The sequence below is a fragment of the Podarcis raffonei genome, chromosome 15 (assembly GCF_027172205.1).
Source record: "Podarcis raffonei isolate rPodRaf1 chromosome 15, rPodRaf1.pri, whole genome shotgun sequence".
In the NCBI taxonomy this organism is placed as follows: Eukaryota; Metazoa; Chordata; class Lepidosauria; order Squamata; family Lacertidae; genus Podarcis; species Podarcis raffonei.
Genome location: NC_070616.1, coordinates 25,315,620 through 25,335,635, shown reverse-complemented (window position 1 = coordinate 25,335,635; position 20,016 = coordinate 25,315,620). Strand labels below are relative to the sequence as shown.

Here is a 20,016-nt window from a genome sequence, read left to right as displayed (position 1 = left end):
GCTGTTGTTTCAGGAATGAAGCAGCTCGGACTGGGATCTTATATAGGAGCTGGAGGCTCTTCCTGGCTTTCAGCCAGCCCCTCTTTAGGTGGGAGTTTCCATACATTTCCTCTCCTCCTGAGTAGCCTCATAGGTAGCTAGGTGGGCACTTTGTTGGAGACTCTGAAGTTCCTGCCTGGGAAGTTCCTGCCTGGATTGCTGTCTCCTCTGTTCCTGTAACCCTGGGAGATGGGGTGGGTACACCCGAAAGCTGGCCAGGAATCCAGGCAACTGGTGTGGGGACCTCAAGTAGCGGAGCAGGGACATCTGGATCCAATGACTATTCAGAATCACTGGCAGTGTGGAGACCTGGTGTAGCATCCTGCTTCCCTTGTTCTTCAAGTTCAAGTCCTCATGATCACCACTTCGAGTTCAAGACCACAATCAAGTTTTTCTTATAAATTTGGGTTAGCACTTTTTGGAAGAAAAATAAGACATGAGAATTGGGTAAGGGAAGAGCACATAAAAATAAAAGGGACAGACAACAACACGAGGACATGAGGATATGAGAAAGGAGAGAGAGAAGGTTCGCAGGCTATGAAGGACTTGCCCACAAATTTATTGATAGCTGCACGAATTATGAGAGCTAGGAAGTGGAAGGGGCAATCAGAACATAAAATGGAAGAATGGTATAAAGAGGTGTGGGATATAGCTATGAATGATAAATTAACATATGCCATTAAGGTAAGACGGGGTATATGCAGGAGAAATGATTTTGAGGAGATATGGAAGGTGTTTGTAGAATTTGTACTGTTAAAATGGAAAGGGGTCAAACCATCGCAAGAGGTGTTGAAATTTTGGGAGGTTGGATAGTTACAATGGAATGGTCTCAGTGGAGGGGTGCACATTTTTATTCTTATTTATTTATGATTATTACTTTGTCAAAATAAAATAATAAAAAAGAAAGGAGCAAAAGCAAGCTGCAGTAGGGAAACTCCATGTTTCAGCCTTACACCACTTCTGCATCTTTTAGCAGAAGCAGCTGGCAAGTTAAAGCAATTATTTTGCCACCGTAAGGATTGGAAACTTTTTATTTAATAATAAAGAATGAAAACCAGAGCTCTCCACTTCTGGATTCTAAACTATGCAGTGTATACAAAGGAAAGGAACAATATGCAGATCTGTCACCAAGACAGATTACAATAACTCAAACAGGTCAAGATTCTGCATTATAGCCCACGAAGAGTAGCATGATATTCTATGAGACCTTGAAATAAGGAACAATATGTAGCTTTGATAAGAAGCGATACAATTTTAAGACTGTTATTCTTAAAGCATTTAAGGTAAACATTTAAGCCTCAATATAAGAACAACCGTTGCCTCAGAAATATGTAAAATAATTGTTGCACACTGGATAAAGATTTACAGACAACTTTTCATCATGTACTAAGCATGAGTTCAGTGTATGAGTTCAATACCCTACAGGATACAGAAAAGAATGTTCGCAACATGGATGCTGCTATGCCAATCCTCTCCAAAAAACAGACTGCATAATGCTTGTTTACTGTTGCATATCTTTAAATGGCCCCCAAACGCAATATTGTGAACATGATAGCATGTCAAAGTTCCTCTGCTGTAGCATCCAATAACTTAACATGATGTGGGGTGGTATATGAATGCTGCCCTCCCCAATCTAGTGCTTTCCTAGTGATGGGCTAGAGTCCCACGGGTCAGCAAACTTTTTCAGCAGGGGGCCGGTCCACTGTCCCTCAGACCTTGTGGGGGGGCCGGACTATTTTTTTTTTGGGGGGGACGACGAATTCCTATGCCCCACAAATAATTCAGAGATGCATTTTAAGTAAAAGGACACATTCTACTCATATAAAAACATGCTGATTCCCAGACTGTCCGTGGGCCGGATTTAGAAGGCGATTGGGCCAGATCCGGCCCCCAGGCCTTAGTTTGCCTACCCATGGGCTAGACTGATGGGACCTGTAGTTCAAAACCCCTGTATATGGAAGGCTGCACTAATGAGTGCAGAAGGCCACGCTCAACACCTTGATGTTGACATATAAAGCCCTGAACAACTTGGGATCAGGTTCCTGAAAGACCACCTGTGCCTGTAGAGAACTGTAAGATCACTTAGACCATATGGATAAATTCTACACGTGGCGCCGCAGCCTACAGAATATCACAGGGTATACTGAAAACATACATGGTCTGTTGTTGTCCCTGTATTATAGAATGCCATTCCCTCGACCACATGTGAAACGTTCAGACATTATGCAAAGATTTATCTTTCTATCCAGGCTTTCCTTGACGCATGAGATCAGACCCTGTTGCTGGCTCCCCTGAATTCGTGTTTTACTTGTTTTCATATGTTTTTACATTGGGGTTTTATTAGCATTGTTTTACTGATATTGTTTGTTTTTAGATTGTACACGACTTACAGATTTTTGAAACGTTAAGTAGTTTATACACGTTTTTAAATAAAACAAATGCATAAGTAATGAATAATCTATGTTAAGGGGTGACGGGTGTCTTCTAAGAGGTCTCATGTTCTTAACAAATCTGGTTTCCCATTTTAACATGTTCTATTTTCCCATAAGTGATACAATCCACAAACTGACATTATCAGGGTTGAGAGGATGCTGGGAAGGCTGCCTGTGTCCTACATCAGAAGCATGGGGGAAGGAGAGAGTGGGGAGAAGTAAACCAACCCTCTACACTACAAAGAGAGAGATAATCCTTCTGAATAATATTGATAGCAACGTGGAGGGGGAGGTGCACACAGGACTTAATCCCTTCAATGCCCTGTTTAAATCATGAAACAGGAGAAGCAGCAGATCAGGCAATAGCTCTTATCAGGCAATAGCATCTGGGGGTGGATGAGCTTTTTGGGCTTCACTCACAGCTCTTTTTCCAGGTTCAGAAAAGGTGAGCCAAACTGCTGTTTTAGACATGGAGCAAGCCCTGCGCAACTTGCCACTTGATGGCGAAAACTAATTATCAAGTGATTGCTCCTTTTTCATAAATGTGATCACACACAGAAGCTTTGGTGGCTGGTACCACCGCGGTTCGAATCCCCGCAACATTGTTCGGTTCCAGCTCCTGCCAACCTAGCAGTTCGAAAGCACATCAAAGTGCAAGTAGATAAATAGGCGCTCTGGCGGGAAGGCAAATGGCGTTTCCGTGCGCTGCTCTGGTTCGCCAGAAGTGGCTTAGTCATGCTGGCCACATGACCCCGGAAGCTGTACGCCGGCTCCCTCGGCCAATAAAGCGAGATGAGCGCCGCAACTCCAGAGTCGGCCACGACTGGACCTAATGGTCTTTACCTTTACCTTTGCCACCATTGAGACTGGCAGGGTGGGAAGTGGAGAACCCCAACAGCAGGTGGCGACAGAGCCAACTAATTCTAGTTTTGTCCCCCATCCTCCTCCTGCCAAGTTCTACAAGGGCAACACCGGGACTAAGGGGAGGAAACTGACAGGCACTGCCATCTCCTGGGCTGGTTTCTATGTAAGAAAGCAGGCAAGTAGGGTCTGGCTAAGGACAGACAAAAGCTGCCCTAGTAGACCAGCCTCTGCTGCACAGAAGGCAAGTTTCCTTGCCATTCACCTGGATGTTCTCATACACAAGCACCATTGAAATGAATGGGAAGCCCCTATTATTTCAGTGGTCCTGGTGCAGAAGAACTTCCTTCTACTGTGCCCTTCCACCACAACAATTCACAAAGGACTGGGCTTGATTTCAGGGCATCTGATGGGGGAAAACGACATTCTGAAAGGCACCTGCAAGTTCCAAAGATCTCCTCCTAAAAGACTTGCGCTTCGGAGCTGTTGATCATGGCAGCTGTTCAGATATTCCCACAGGATCTGCATCAGCTGTTATACCAAACCTAGCTTCCACCGAGCATTAATGAGGTTTGGCTCACGGGGAGCTTGGTTTTATTGATAAATGTGGAAACCTCAGAGGCAGAAGCCAGATGTTTAATTATTAATAAAATGGGGACATGTGGCTGAGAACAGTGGTTGGTCCAAAGACCCTCTCTCATGGTGAGAGCATGGCTACAAAGGGCTTCCTGCTCCAAGCCTATCCATGTGGACCAAACTCAATCATGTGACATAATGCAAAGGTCATGACCCAGTGCATAGCTGTCAACCGTCCCTTATTTGGTGGCAAACTCCCTTATCCCAGCGCCTTGCCCCGCTGCTGTCCCTTATTGATGATGTCCCTTAAATTTCCAGGGTTTCATGCTTGCCCAGCTCGGGAGGGAAGCAGCGGCTCGGGGTCCTCCGCCACGCGAGAGAGAGCGCACTGGCGCCGTCGTCCTGGCGCGAGGAGTTCCATTGGCCCTTTCCCGCCCAAGAGGAGGGGGGAGGGAGAGAGACTCTCGCCCACGCCACCCGCGAGCCCGGAGGCAGCAGCAGTGGTGGCAGCTGAGGAGGTGGCCTGAGGGAGGAGGAAGAGGATGGGATGGGGAGGGATGCAGAAGGGCGGTGCTTCAGCGGCCTCCGCCGCGCTGCAACCACCTCATACCGGATTGACAGCATCTGTCAATCCGACCAATGTATGTAACTCTTTACAATAGCAAAATCCCTTATTTTGGCTGCCGATCCCTTATTTTCGAGGCTGTTGGTCCCTTATTTTCAAATCTGTAAGTTTACAGCTATGACCCGGTGGGAGCTTCCTGTGCCTACTGATTTGACACAATCAGGCACTCAGAAATGTCCCCGGAAAAAGCAGCAGGCTTGCCCCTTCCACCCTCTACTTGGAGCAACTGTACAGACTAAACATCCAAAGCCACCTCAAATTATAGCAAGCCTGGCTCATTCCAACACCTTGTTCTCTACTCTGACTTGACAGTGGATCTCCAAGGTATCAAGCAATGGTCTTTCCAAGCCCTTCAACCAAAAGTCCTATTAAAACAGGAGAGGCCAGAGATAAAGCCTGGGACTTTCCATGTGCAAATCATGTGCATAATATCACTGACCTATCCTTGCCTGCAAACAAAACACCATTCATACACGTACAGCCCTTCGTGAACCAGTAGAGGTCCAAATTAGCCACATGGACCAACACGCCCTCCCTCGATGTACCGCAGGGAGCAAATGCATTTGAAACAACACACCAAATCCCTAAAATTTTGGGATGTGGATGTGCCCCATCCTACAGACCAAAAGGCAAGAAAATATTTCGCCTGACCAAAGCAGCGGATGCTGCCAGCTGCTCTGGATAGCTTATTCTGCCTGCTAAGTTACAGCAGACAATGTAGCCTTTCATTCGGGCTCCAGAAGTCATAATAAATGAGCTCACAGGAGAGAGACTACTCTGGCCTGTCTGGGTCACAGATTTGCTGTTGACAGAAGTGGGGTGGGGAGGGGTAATAACATCATCTGAAGTACTAATCCCCAGTTCAAACACGGGGCCCCATATGGCACTGTTGCCTGGAAAAAAATTATAAAACAGGAATTGGAGTCAACTGCAGCACAATACTAAGCGCATGGCACTTCACAAAGGAGGCAGGAGGAGGATGGGGGACAAAACAGAAACCTAAGGCAATAGCCTTCAAAGCATTCATCTTCTAACACAGGTGTGGACAACCTTTCTCACCGGAGCGCCACATTCCCTTCTGAACAACCTTCGGGGGACCGCATGACAGTGATTGGCAGGGCCAAAGGAAAAAGTGGGTGGAGCATTGAATGTTGTTTTTACACACACACACACATATGCACACCTCTATCATCAGTATCATCAGGGACACGGGTGGCGCTGTGGGTTAAACCACTGAGCCTAGGGCTTGCTGATCAGAAGGTCAGCGGTTCGAATCCCCGCAACGGGGTGAGCTCCCGTTGCTCTGTCCCAGCTCCTGCCAACCTAGCAGTTCGAAAGCATGTCAAAGTGCAAGTAGATAAATAGGTACCGCTCTGGCGGGAAGGTAAACGGCATTTCTGTGCGCTGCTCTGGTTTGCCAGAAGCGGCTTAGTCATGCTGGCCACATGACCCAGAAGCTGTACGCCGGCTCCCTCAGCCAGTAAAGCGAGATGAGCGCCGCAACCCCAGAGCCGATCGTGACTGGACCTAATGGTCAGGGGTCCCTTTACCTTTATCATCAGTCTAGATAAGAAAGACACATTAAATGAGTGCAAGGACACATCATAGCCAGGCAAAAAAACTCAAGGAGGCTGTGAAGCATAAGGATGCTATAGACCAGCTTTTCTCAACCTGTGGGTCCCCAGATGTTGTTGAACTACAACACCCATCATCCCTAGCTAGCAGGGCCAGAGCTCAGGGATGATGGGAGTTGTAGTCCAACAACATCTGGGGACCCACAGGGTGAGAACTACTGCATAGACCATGGGTAGGCAAACTAAGGCCTGGGGGCCGGATCACCTTCTAAATCTGGCCTGCGGACGGTCTGGGAATCAGCGTATTTTTACATGAGTAGAATGTGTGCTTTTATTTAAAATGCATCTCTGGGTTATTTGTGTGGTGCATAGGAATTCGTTCATTTCCCCCCAAAAAAATATAGTCCAGCCCCCCACAAGGTCTGAGGGACAGTGGACTGGCCCCCTACTGAAAAGGTTTGCTGACCCCTGCTATAGACCAATGGGCCCTGTGCTGCTGTAACATTAGGTCAGGAGTGGCTAACCTGCATCCTCCATAAGTTGCGGGACAACAACTGCCATCATTCCTGACCACTGGTCATGATGGTTGGAGCTAATGTGAGCTGGTACTGTATTAGGTGTTCCAAGAATGGGAGAAACTGATTTAATTGTTGGAAGGCTACAGTGGCCTGAGTGCCAGTCCTCCATTGCCTTAACTGGTACTCAAGAACGGTGCCATGCGATAGGAAGAAAAGGTTCTCTGACTACTTCTTGCACTTTTGTAGCAGGGGCAGAAATATTTAATCATCCAGTGGATTTTGGTGTGGTGTATACCCAGCTTCCACAGCAGAAAAATTGGAAGGTGGGGGACTCTCTGACTTCAGAGGTTTTTAAGCACAGGTTGGATGGCTGTCTGTTAGTTGAGATCCCTGCATTGCAGGGAGTTGAATGAGATGACCCTCAGGTTCCCTTGCAACTCTACAATTCTGCGATTCCATGTTCCATCCCTGTGTTTGGAATAGTTTATAATGCAGTACTGTTAATCAAGCACCCTGTTAACAAAGGACTGCAAATCCAAATTAAAAGATCAAATATAGGCACCTTAGAAATAATAAACACCGCCACATATTTTAAGAGTGAAAATAATCTCTCCCAGACTTTGTACAAGAGATAAGTAAACCCTTTTATCAATTTCCTGCACACATACAAAAACCCCAAACGGGAAATCTCCTGAGCCACCTTCTTAATGCTGGAGGAATCATACAGTTCAAGAGAGCGATGAAAAAATAAAGGGCAGTCTAAATATTTCCCAAATGCACCCAGATATAATATTAGCTGTAAGTCAGGGAACTGCAATACAAAGCTGCTCATTATTTAAAAAGTAAAGCAAGTCGCAGCTGTTCTCCCCATCCCTGATTGGATTGCAGACTGCAGGCTTTTAAATTCCAACATAAGGTCCACATCTACATCTTTAGGCATCTTGTACAACACCCACCCACATCGAGACTCTAAGCCCCATTCCCTGGCATTAGCTATAAGCTATGAGACACTATTACACAAGACTCCAAATGTTCAGCTAAAAGTATTCCTGCAAAAATTGTCATTATCTTAAAACAGCCACAGGTGAATACAAATGAAGACAGACAACCAAGTGTTCAGTGGGAGCTGTTTTGTACAGACTGGCCACCCGTGACCTTCAAAACAAAATTTACAATTGGTTGAGAACAGTGACCCCTGGTGGGCAATTTCAACAAAACATGTGCATCTCCCTGCTTAGGCAAAAGCTTTATTTGATACAGTTGTTATTATTACTCCATGTTCACCCCTCCTTAAAAAAGTACATCTACCCTTGGATATTGGCAACCATACCCTGGACTTCCAATCTGACATGGAACTTGTGTTTCCTTTCAACAATGTAAACCAATCTGGGGGTGGGAGGGGTATTAAGTAAGTTGTAAGTAAAAAAAAACCTTACATAGCGCCCACATCTTTGTTAGTTTATTAGAAATATAAGTTAACCTGGAAGTAATCTCACAAAAAAATTATGTTTGCTCTCCCATAAGGAAACTCTATTGTAAGTTAATTCTCAAGTATTGTACAGAACTGTGTTTCTGGGTCCAAGGCAGTGGTTCCCAAAGTGGGTGGAACCATCCCCTGGGGGGCAGTGGGTTGGGGGGGAATATTAAGAGGCACGGAAGCAGGGGAGTGCTGGAGGTGTAAATGACTTATCAGCCTTTGAAACCCTGACATCACCAGATCAAGTTCATCTTTTGTTGAATTAATTAAACTAAACAGTTTTGACTGGATCTTGAATAAACTAATTGTTACTGCTTTGAATGTTATTGCAGTTGTTATCTTCTTTGGTGGGTTGTGCAAACCACTATTCTGAATACAGTGGTACCTCGGGTTACATACGCTTCAGGTTACATACACTTCAGGTTATACACTCTGCTAACCCAGAAATAGTGCTTCAGGTTAAGAACTTTGCTTCAGGATAAGAACAGAAATCGGGCTCCAGCAGCACAGCAGCAGCAAGAGGCCCCATTAGCTAAAGTGGTGCTTCAGGTTAAGAATGGACCTCTGGAATGAATTAAGTACTTAATCTGAGGTACCACTGTAATGCTTTTTATAGAGAATGGTAGAGGGCGCTGGGGATGGGTTTATGGAACCAAAGGGCCAGGTCTGGAAAAGTTTGGGAGCCACTGGTCTAAGGCAGCAATCTACCTCTTATAGAAGTCGGTGGGGAAACTCACACTGATAGTAACAGAGCTAAGATGCAAGTTGCCTGGAGCTGATAATACAAATTTCTACCTATCCAGTATACTAGGCTGAAACGCTAACATTTCAGGCTGTGGCAGAGTCTGCTGCTAACATTCTTTATCCAACAATGGATGAAGGCTACTACTGTGTGTTCAGCAAACTGAAACAGGACAAAGTATATGAACCGCTTAATCCTCTATGGCCTATCTAGTGTCCGTAATATAACATGCCATCGTAAGAGCTTCAGAATTGTGCTCCTGGATCAGACCAGACCCATCTAATCTGGCATTTATTTCCAACATTGGCCAACTAGATATTTCTGGGTGCTCTTCAGCAAGGCATTGCTGTTTCATTTGCCCCCAGCATCTGGAACTGAAAAGTACTAACTTGGGAAATCTTGTTTAATTTTCACAGCTGTTAGCAGACCAATCCTCCATGAGAATCCTATGTACCAAGCAGTAGTATAAAGGGAGGGTCTAAAATTCATCTGCCATTATCAACATCTTCTGATGGCAACAGCGGGCGTAACTCTCCTGGCGAAGGGCTCATAGCTCAGTGGCAGAACATCTGCCTTACATGCAGAAGGACCTGGGTTCAATCCCAGGTAAGGCTGGGAGAGACTTCTTACTGAAACTCTCAAGAACTGCTACCTGTCAATGCATACAACACTGAGCTAGAAGGACCAATGGTCTTTCTATGATAGCATTCACTGTGTGCCAGGTTTGGACACCATGGGACACGAAGGTTTCCTCTATGTACACAAGCCTTCATGAGCCTCAAGCAAGCTCAAATGCTCCCCACTCCATTCCATCTTGTGAGGCTACAAGAAAATTGGAAGGTTTTGCTTCTGTTTCAAAGTTACAAAGTGCATTTTTAAAAAATGGGAGGAGGTTTTGATGTGGTTTCTTTAAACTGTGATATCCAAACAGGCTAGAATTCAAAGCCACAATTTTATCCTGACTCATTTGAACAAATCATACTTTAAACTAACCAAGTTCAGAAGTAAAAAGAAACTATGGCTTGTTTAAAACCAAAATTAAAAAGCTTCCAATCTCCTCCTTATGGCCATACAAGCAGGGAGGGAGGCATGCATGAGCCCAAGGCTTGTGCACGTAGCAGGAGACTCTGGTATTCCATTACATCTAAACCGGTCCTGCGTTAGCATTCAGTTTCAGAGATAACTGTATTTTGTGGCCAGTTTATTACAGAGGCTGCATTTGCATGTCATGCTAAGTCATGATGTAGACAAGCCGGAATAAGCATCACATGGTCAGGAGGAGGAGTTTTTTATTTTGCTTGTAACTAACACTTCTATGGTTAATTTCAAAACAAGCCAACGTCAACCTGTGGTTCTAAAGCGGGCTTGTTGAAACTAACCATAACTTTAACCTCAATTTCAGGTCTGGGCCACATGGCAAACTGCAGTTAACTAAGCAAGCACTTACAAGCTATTACCCCTTGGCCATGTGGAAGGACAAGAGAGGATGCAGGGTTACACAAGCCCAAGGCTGACTGCAGCTTGTTTCTGCTCATGCATGTCAAATTAAAGCATTTAGCACATTTAGCATGACGTGTGAATGCAGCCAGTCAGAGAGTCAGGAAAGGCTGCAATCAGCAGTTTGCCCCATTTAAGTTTCTAATGCCATAGTCAAATACCACAAAAAGATGCAAGGAAAGCAGGTGTTCTTGGAAAAATATGGATTTAGAAATCCTTGAAAGAGATTAGAGGCAGTTAAGAGCAGTTCTGTGCTACACCTATCCGTAAGCTTATGCCATTGTGCTGCTGCTAAGCCTCTGCTGCTCTGCTTTTACTGATTTGTCACTTATTAGGTTTTTGGAACGCTAGTTTTTGGTGGGTTTTATAAAGGATTATTGTTGTAAACTGCCTTAAGAAACTTAACACAGGATATACATTTTTAACACAGTTTAATAACCTATTCTATTAGGCCTACTTGAACATTAGGAACATCAAAATAAATTTTCTTATTTAATGTGCAGCATAAAACTTCATGTATATCTGAAAGGATGATCCCATGACAAATGTATAGTCCAATAAATACTTTCAAATATAATTGCATTTTTTAAAATACTGCACAATGTTTTGCATGAATAGGAACACAGAAACTGCCTAACACCAATCAGACTACTTGTCAACTGCGAACTGGTACCCTCCAGATGAAGTGGATTACAATTCTCATCAGCCCCAGGCAGCATGGCCAGTGGTCAGGGATGATGGGAACTGTAGTTCCAAAACATCTGGAGCTGGGGAAATAAATGACTGGCAGTATCTCTTCTGGGATTCAGACAGGGTCCTATGAAGAGATACTGGAGATTGAACCCAGGACACTTTGCAGAACACACGAGCTGTACAACTGAGCCACATCTTTGCTTTCATTACTATATATTCTGAAAATGAAAATTACAGGTTATCCTATGTAAACTATAAGTGACTTCTGTGGAAATTAGTTCAATGTTAAGGCCATGTTCTACTTACCTCTACTACACTATCTCATTACAAATATGTCAGCGGTGAATGACCAAACAAGGCAAGAATAATCTCTGTCATTTGGGGGAAGGAGTTCTCATTTGTACTCTTCAAACATTTCATTTTCTCCTCAGTTCTCCTCAGAAATAATTGCCAGAACACTTACTGAAGTTTCCGTTGGCTGCGATGGATTACGAGACCCTACTTCCAAAAGGGTTCCCATGTTCGTCCTTAGGAAACTGAGTCAGGAAGGCAGAAACACAGCTTTTGGAAAGGAGCGATGGTACTGCAACAGCAAACGACAGTTCATTTTCAGTCTTTAAAGGAGAGGTCTTCTCTTACAACCTGCAGCAAGTAACAGGAAGAAAAGGGGATAACAACTAATGAAATGAAATTGGATATGCCGTTAAAATAACAGAGCGTGCCTATAAATATGAAGTGCTCCATTCTTCCGCAGCATACCTCCACCCTACATTTCAAGCCCACTTCAAGTCCCAGATTTGGTACATCTGGCACCAATGATTAATGAGAACAATTAATAATGAAGAGTAGATGGGAATGCAAAGTGATCACTGTCTACCTCCACAACAGGATTCCTCCGCCACTTTAATCGGGCTCATACTCTTGAAAATTTGTTATTTCATAGCACAGTTTTACTGACATTGTGCTTTTTCTCCTTTTAGCATGCTGAATCATTTAGAAATAATAGAGATATGGCTTTTCTGTCATTTCTCCCCCCCCCCCACTGCACGTATGTGAAATAAGAATTCTCAGTACACATCACTGACTGAGAGGACTAAACCAGAGGCGTTAGTTATTTCAGGCTCATTTCTCTAACTCCCATGCACATTGCACAACCTCCAATAGTTAATCAGAAGAAGAGCCTAATCCTAAGAGTGTTTACTCAGGAGTAATAGCTGTACAGCCTGTTATTGAGCATTCATTCTGCCTTGTTTGCGCAGTTTGTGGGGAAGTTAGATGATGTCACTTGGTTTTTTGAACATTAATTCTTATTTGTTTGTGGGAAGGTTAGATGACATCAAGTCAAAAACTTTCCAGTACATTTTCTCATTTCCTTAACAAATAAAGTTGTTTTTGAAAAAGCTGATTTATTACACAAGTGCTCCAAATCAACTTTAATTTCTGGCATGTAACTGAATCCCACTCCAAAACCACTATGGTCTGAGAGTGCCCTATGGAATGTGTTACAATTTCAGTTGTTAAAAGGCAGCGGTTCTATCCACACACAAAAAAAGGCAACCCAAATGGTACACGCCGGCATGCACAAACACATACAGATTTGTTGCTTTCAAATTCCCAACAATACCCACGCAATTTTTTCCGTTCTATTTTTAAAAATTACTAGTTCCTTTTGAGCTGTTTCTACCTTAAAAGGTGGCACAGAAATGCATATAGATTTTAATATATATATATATATATATATACACACACACACACACAAAATTCAGGCTGCAGTTCTTGGGACTGGGAGCAAGTCTCACTAAATGAAAACTTATTTCTGAATAGGCATACCTAAAACAAGTGATATTGTGCGAGGGAAACAATCCCCTACACCACCCCCAACTCGGTTTTGGTTACCAAAACCAACACGGGTTAATGTTAGCAGAAGCCACGCGCTTCTGGAGTTTCTGGATATATATATTTCCCCCCTTTCTCCTTTCCCACCAGAGTCGAGAAAGAAAGTTGCTTTGCAAGGAGGCGCCTATATACTTGGGGCGATGCCTGAGAGGGGGGCTTAGACCCGTCACGGCTACCTTACCCACTTTAAGGAACCAGCAGCGGCCGCCCTTGGGATCCATCTCCTCTCCATTGCGCCCCATGCGACCTCCTTCCCGCCCATGTTTCTTCCCGGGAAAGGTGCTGGGCGCGCGCTGCAGGCCGCCCTTCGCTCCCAGGTAGCAGCGCCGGCGCGTTCTCGTCGCCATGGAGACGGGAGACAGCCGCGGCCTAGTCCCCCGTTTCCCGCCCCTCCTCCTCTCCCCCTTCACTCTGGGAGGGAAATAAATTTGTGCGTCTGATCAGGCTCTGACCTATTTCCAAAAGCTTTCTTTCTCTCCAGGGGAAAAAGTTGTTTCTTCCATTGATATTCATTTTGGGTTTTATCCAATGCTCATTTACAGTGCCGGCTTTACCCATAAGCTAAACATGCTATAGCTTAGGGCCCCGCTCTCTTGGGGGCCCCAAAAAAAATTAAAGGAAAAATAACTGGGTGTACATTTCCAAAATATAAGATTAAAAAAATAAAACCTACATACAGCAACAGTCTTTTGTGTTGTGTAGGCTCCTATAATGTAAGTAATGGGCCCTGCCTGCTAGCCTGCTCCCTAAAATAACACTGGTTTGTATTTCACTATTAATATACTTCTTCTTAATTGTATTTCATTTCAGCAATTACTTTGATACAATGCATATTTTGTTATGTGCTTTAGATAGGCTTTAGAAAGGTCCATAAATTACCATATAGCATACCGGTATATTAAACACAAAAAACAGCGACAATTTGTTGTTGACAAAGGATAGCTGGTCATATAAATGGCCCCATTACCATCAGTAGCTTAGGGCCTCATCAAACCTAAATCCAGCCCTGCTCATTTAAATGACACCCATTCATTCCAATGCATCTGCTCTGAGTTGGACCCTTGGACACATCACTGTAACCTTGGCTGCAAATAGTACAAATTCTAAGCGTTGTAGCTTGGCAGGTAGAGCACATGCTTTGTGGTATAGGTCTTAAATATAGAATCAATGTTGATAATTGCACAAGGTAAACACACATACAAATATAAGCCAGGTGTCTAAAATAGTATAGGAGAGCAATCCAAAAGCCATCTTGGCTCTTCTAAAGATTCTTAATTATTTCTTCTGCCTCTTTCATCCCCCTTGCCTGAGAACAGGTAGGCAGATTGCAATCTGGGCAAGCTCCTGAAGGAATTCCTCTCCTATATCTATTAACCTCCTTTGTATGAATTGTCATTGTTTGCCCAGATGCTTTGCACTGAGGGATGTCTGATGGGCATCCTAATGGGTCTTATAAAATGCATTAATGTTTTGTGTAAACTGTGTCTGGAACTATGTGAAACTTGCTAAATCCTCGGGAATATCACCCCTTGTCCTGCCTGAGCCACAGTAACCCCACCTTTCGTTTGATCTAATTTCTGACTATTTGTAGAGGGGTTTTCCTTCTCCAATTTGGTGATTCAGAATAAATTCTATTTGGCTCTTCCTACAACACCAAAATGCAAACCCTTAAAAGAGATGATTCTTCTCATTCTCGGTCTCTCTTGCCTCCTTTGCTGGGGCGGGGTGAGCTCTGTTGCAACAGAAAAATAAAGACCTGCCTCGCTTTCACTGCATCCTGCCTCCATCTCTGACTGACCATGGACTTAGGGGACTCAATCCCTTGGGGAGTTGGGCAGCAAAAGCCAACCACCCCTATTTTTCTCTATTATTTGCATGCAGAAGGTCTCAGATTCCATTCCCAACATTCCCAGGATGGGCTAGGAAAAACTTTTGCCTGAACTCCTGAAGAGGTGCTGCCAGTCAGTGTTGACAGTACTGGACAAGGTAGAGCAGTGGTCTGACTAAGACAATTTACTGTATTATGTTCTAAGTGTGATCTTATGCTTGTCTACTCACAATCTTATTTCAGTGTATAGAGGATTGCAGCTTTGAAGAAATCAAAAAGAATCTGGGTACAATCCATGTACAATATTATCTAGGAGTAAGCCCTGTTTAAACCAGTGGTGATTACTGATAAGTAAGTACATACATATTATAGGATTGAAGCTATAACGTATACTATATACAGTTAGCTGCCTGGCCCCACTGACCTTAGAGTTGTTTACGTCTTAGTAAAGCATGCGTAAGGTTGCTTTCAGATAAGTGTATGTACATAGATTGCAGCTTCCAGAAATAAAAGAAAAATGGCTGCAATCCATATTCTGAGTTACCTGAAAATTAGCCCTGCTTAACCTTCTGAGTGGGACGTGGGTGGCGCTGTGGGTTAAACCACAGAGCCTAGGACTTGACAATCAGAAGGTCGGCCGTTCGAATCCCCGTGATGGGCTGAGCTCCCGTTGCTCAGTCTCTGCTCCTGCCAATCTAGCAGTTCGAAAACACATCAAGTGCAAGTAGATAAATAGGTACCACTCCGGCGGGAAGGTAAACGGCGTTTCCGTGCGCTGCTCTGGTTTGCCAGAAGCGGCTTAGTCATGCTGGCCACATGACCCGGAAGCTGTACGCCGGCTCCCTCGGCCAATAAAGCGAGATGAGCGCCGCAACCCCAGAGTCGGTCATGACGACCTAATGGTCAGGGGTCCCCTTTACCTTTTTTTAACCTGAGTAGACATGCAAAGGAATTGCTCTGTGTGTAAACTCACGCTCTTAACACATAAAGTGCAGAAGAGAAACTTTGAGCATGCTGAGAAAGACTGAAAGAAGGAAAAATGATATAATTATTAACCCAGCAATAGGAAACAAACAAAAGCAAATAGCACAAGAGGGAAATTCAAGAGGGAATAAAGCTTCAGAGAAGTATCAAGAGGAAGCCCCTAGAATATTTCAAGGTAAAGAGTTCCACAGAGAAATAGCCACAAGAAAATCATCTCAGATATGAGAAATGGAGAGGTTTAAGCAGATTAATGCACTTCAAACATATACTGTAGGTGCATAATTTTCCATCCCCCATATAATTCTCTAACTTTCCACCGCCTCACTTTTACGCAGCCCCTTGCCATTTCAAATCCTCTGCAAATCTTCCTCCCAATTAAAATTATGTTTTTTCATTAGTGTCTTACATAGCCAACCACAGTTCTTATCTCCAGACACTAAACAAAGAAGTAATTGGAGGAGGAGGAGGAAAGTAAATGTGAAGAAAAATAGGGAGAGGAGGAAATTGGGGGCAGGGGAACTATCCCTGGGGTTGTTTTTTTTTTTTCCTGGGTGCAATGTGTCTTTGAACTCTGATGCCTTTTTTTACTCTCCACGATAAATGATAGGGCTGTGTGTGTCCATTCCAGGTGACAGAGGCCAGGGTGAAGAGGTGCATCTTTTACAGAGGACAGTATTAGAAGGGGTCTTTCTGGTCCAAGTCTGGTTTTAGGAGACCAACATGAAGTTGTTCATCAGTGGTTAGCTTCTGGACAGCAGACTAAGCAGGCACACAGGTCACCTGGCCACAGTCTTCCCTACTATGGTGAGATGGACTGTATTTGTATTTAAATTATAATTTAATTAAAATGTGTGTATGTAATAAATAAGGACGCCGGTGGCGCTGTGGGTAAAACCTCCGTGCCTAGGACTTGCTGATCGTAAGGTTGGCGGTTCGAATCCCCGCGACAGGGTGAGCTCCCGTCGTTCGGTCCCATCTCCTGCCAACCTAGCAGTTTGAAAGCACCCCTAAGTGCAAGTAGATAAATAGGGACCGCTTTATAGCGGGAAGGTAAACAGCGTTTCTGTGTGCGGCGCTGGTGCTGGCTCGCCAGATGCAGCTTCGTCACGCTGGCCACGTGACCTGGAAGTGTCTTTGGACAGCGCCGGCTCCCAGCCTATTGAGCAAGATGAGCGCGCAACCCTAGAGTCGGTCACGACTGGCCCTGACGGGCAGGGGTACCTTTACCTATGTAATAAATAGGATTTTCCTGGATATTGCCATGTATTTAAAGGCGGAATTGATGTCTTCCTGAAAAAAAGTTCAACAACTATAATGTATCAATTCATGTAAAACCAATAAAAAATTTTTTAAAAAAGACAAAAAAACCCACCCGGGCTTGTCCTGGTTTTTTGAAATAGAGTAAATTATGCAAGTCTGATCTCTATTTTTTGGTGACACACATGAAGACTAGTCTTAAACTACAGGGCAAGTCTTTTAAAGGACTCACCCTGTATATTGAACAATAGGCTTTATAGCACCCTTGTGTATTATGCATTCAGTGTACTCCAACCACTGTTTTGGGATACAGTGTACACACAGCATTAGCCACAGTCCATATCTATCCAGCATCTATACTGTCATTTCATGTGAAAGACTTTGTCAACCCGAATTGAGAAAAAGAATGAACTAGCTGCGTTTTAAACTGGCAATGCATACACAGCTGTACAGTATTCTGACAAGTCAGTGCCCAGATGCTTAGGAATAAATTCAGATGACTTTGTTGTAAGATTAATACGCTTCATATACACTCAGAGGACCTCTTATTCTTATTATTGCTTGACATCTTTTGCAAATGAACATCTGCATTCAAAACAGATTCTGGGACTCAACTCTAATGAGACGTGACTCAAGATAAGCCCAGGATGGAAAATAACAGTTCTGATCAATATGCCTTGATCAAATAAACTCATATACATTGTTAAGGTGGTAAAGAGCAATCAGAAACCAGAACAATCTCCAGTGTTAACTATAAAAAATATTTATTTGCAATAATAAAATGTGCAGCCCCTAAACCCAGGAGCCAGGAAGTTCTCCATTAACTATTTCCAATATTTTTATGAACAATAATCAAATGCTGGTGGAGGAAAAATCCCATTCAAAGACAGTATCCACAGAGGTGTTTGCAGAAAGCTTCCTTTTAGTAAAACACATTTAGTTATACTGTTCATTATACAAATCATTACAATAAAATGAGAATAATTCAGGATATATACAGATTCTTTTTCTGCTTTTCAGCTTTGCTTGTGCTGAAAATAAACAGGAATAGGTTTCCTTCATATAATATTTAACAGAGTGACAAGCTGCTCAATGCTGCCTTTTGCCAGTATAAGCTAGTTCAGAACTGACCTAATTCAACTTATGACCATTTAACGACTTGGATAAAGCTCAACGTTTATTCATTACTCAATGCATGCATGAAGGTAAACATCATGAGCAAGACCAAATATTTTTTTAATAGCAAAACATATTGACTTCTGCCTTCTCCAGCTGTTCCCACTGTAATAAATATATGATTTTATTAATTAACTGTATCCTACCAGGATCCAGAGCAAAATTGTCTGAAGTGCAGCATGAAACTTAAGCATTTATACAGCTGTCAAGCTGAAATTAACCCACTGGAGGACAGTTTGATGCATGGATGCATAACCCTGTGTAGCACTGAGGTCACATTTCCTGAGCTACAAGCAACAGCTGATCTGCATGTCTACATTGACATGTAATTAACATAATTTAGATGGCACTAAGCCACAAGTGAGCGATACCTTGCACTTCCTCCGGATGTCATTTGTTTAAACATAAGGAAAGCACTATAGAAAATGGTTTGAAGATAAGAAACTGAAATATTCAAAGCAAATTTAAGTGCATGTCCAAAGAGTCTAGCAACAAGAATACTCTGTTTTTTTAATATTTGATGGCATCATAGGTTAGCCCCAGCTGAAGGTGTGGTTCATTACCAAGAAGTTACAACACTTGTGAAAATCAATTAAATGGGTATCAGTTTTGGTTGTTTATTGGAAGCCTGGGAAACTGTTTTCAAACTTCAGTTTCTCCAGCTCTGTCTTCTGTGGCATTAAACTTTCACTAAGCAAACAATGCTGTATCTTAGCGCCAGCTGAATCCTTAACTAAAGGTGACTGGAGACTTGTTATTGTGCATCCTGATATTCAAAATTCAAAATCCTGAGTAAACCTTGTCAAATGATCAAACAAGATTTCAGGAAGTGCTGTTTTCACCTCTTGAATTCCAGGTGTTTTAAATATTCCTGCTACCTTGAGAACCTGTCTATTAAAAGTGAAACGAGATTGTCAGGATTCTTGTTCAATACGTCAGGGAAAACCACTTGAGTAACTACGTACACCCATTTCTGGTCTGATCTCATTCCAATTGTTGGAAATAAACAGGAACCAGAAGCCAAGAAGGTGTGTCTGCATGATCTATAAATCCAGTGCAAATAATAAAAATAAATTTTCCAGGTAAATCATCTTGAAACACTTTAAATGTTCACATTTCATCTATTTAGCGCCTGCTAAACAGGCAAAATTGCTGTTATTATTTCCCTTTCCCTGCAGAGCATTTGATTATTGGTTAAATACATTGCACCTCTAAAACCAGGTGTGTAATACTAGACCCATCTGCAGGCTTCTTAGAGTTCCCCTGGGCAACCAGAGATAAAATACTGGCTTTGTACAGTGAAGCACATTTGAGGACAGTGTTTATTGCTCTTACTTCACATGCAGAATATATATTAAAAAAAGCCTGAGGCCTTGCTTATCCAATTGCATCAAATGACATGGTTGGAAGACAACTTTCACATGTTCCATTTTTGTTCCGTCAACTAGATAGACAGAAGAACCAGTTTGTTTGTGATAACATAAAGTAGTCTGCAGCCAAGAGCAGAATGAGACCAGCCTCATTCACACATAACACTAATACAAACCATGCAACAAACTGTAGGGAAAACCTTGGCCTCAGATTTTGGATAAGGAGGAAAGACCTTAACCAAAATTCCAGGTTCGGTTGATGTGCTAAGCTGAGCATTAGTTTAGGTGCTTGTCATCCTGCATTGACATAAATAGCCAAGTGGCTCCAATCTCCTCCTTAGCAACAGGTTTGCAGTCACATGCACCAACCAGGCCAGAGTGTAAATAACCTCCTTTACGCTGCTTGCTAACTGACACCCCAAAGTTGTTTTCTATGGGACAGCCATGTTTCACCCATCATAAAGGCAATTG

General features: G+C 43.2%; 1 protein-coding gene across 3 annotated transcripts in view; it reads right to left on the bottom strand.

Moving 5' to 3' along the window:
* Positions 1 to 13,226, bottom strand: part of DIXDC1 (DIX domain containing 1) — a 76,122-nt gene extending 62,896 nt beyond the window's left edge. Inside the window, exons 1-2 of one of the 3 annotated variants that reach the window (XM_053367242.1) lie at positions 13,112 to 13,226; positions 11,498 to 11,676 (exon numbers count right to left, since the gene is read on the bottom strand). In XM_053367242.1, the coding sequence (XP_053223217.1) occupies positions 11,498 to 11,554 (57 nt within the window). In that variant the 5' untranslated portion in view covers positions 11,555 to 11,676; positions 13,112 to 13,226. The remainder of the gene's footprint in view (positions 1 to 11,497; positions 11,677 to 13,111) is intronic. The other 2 variants (XM_053367243.1, XM_053367244.1) reach the window with 2 other exon arrangements.
* Between the last annotated feature and the right edge of the window lie 6,790 nt (positions 13,227 to 20,016).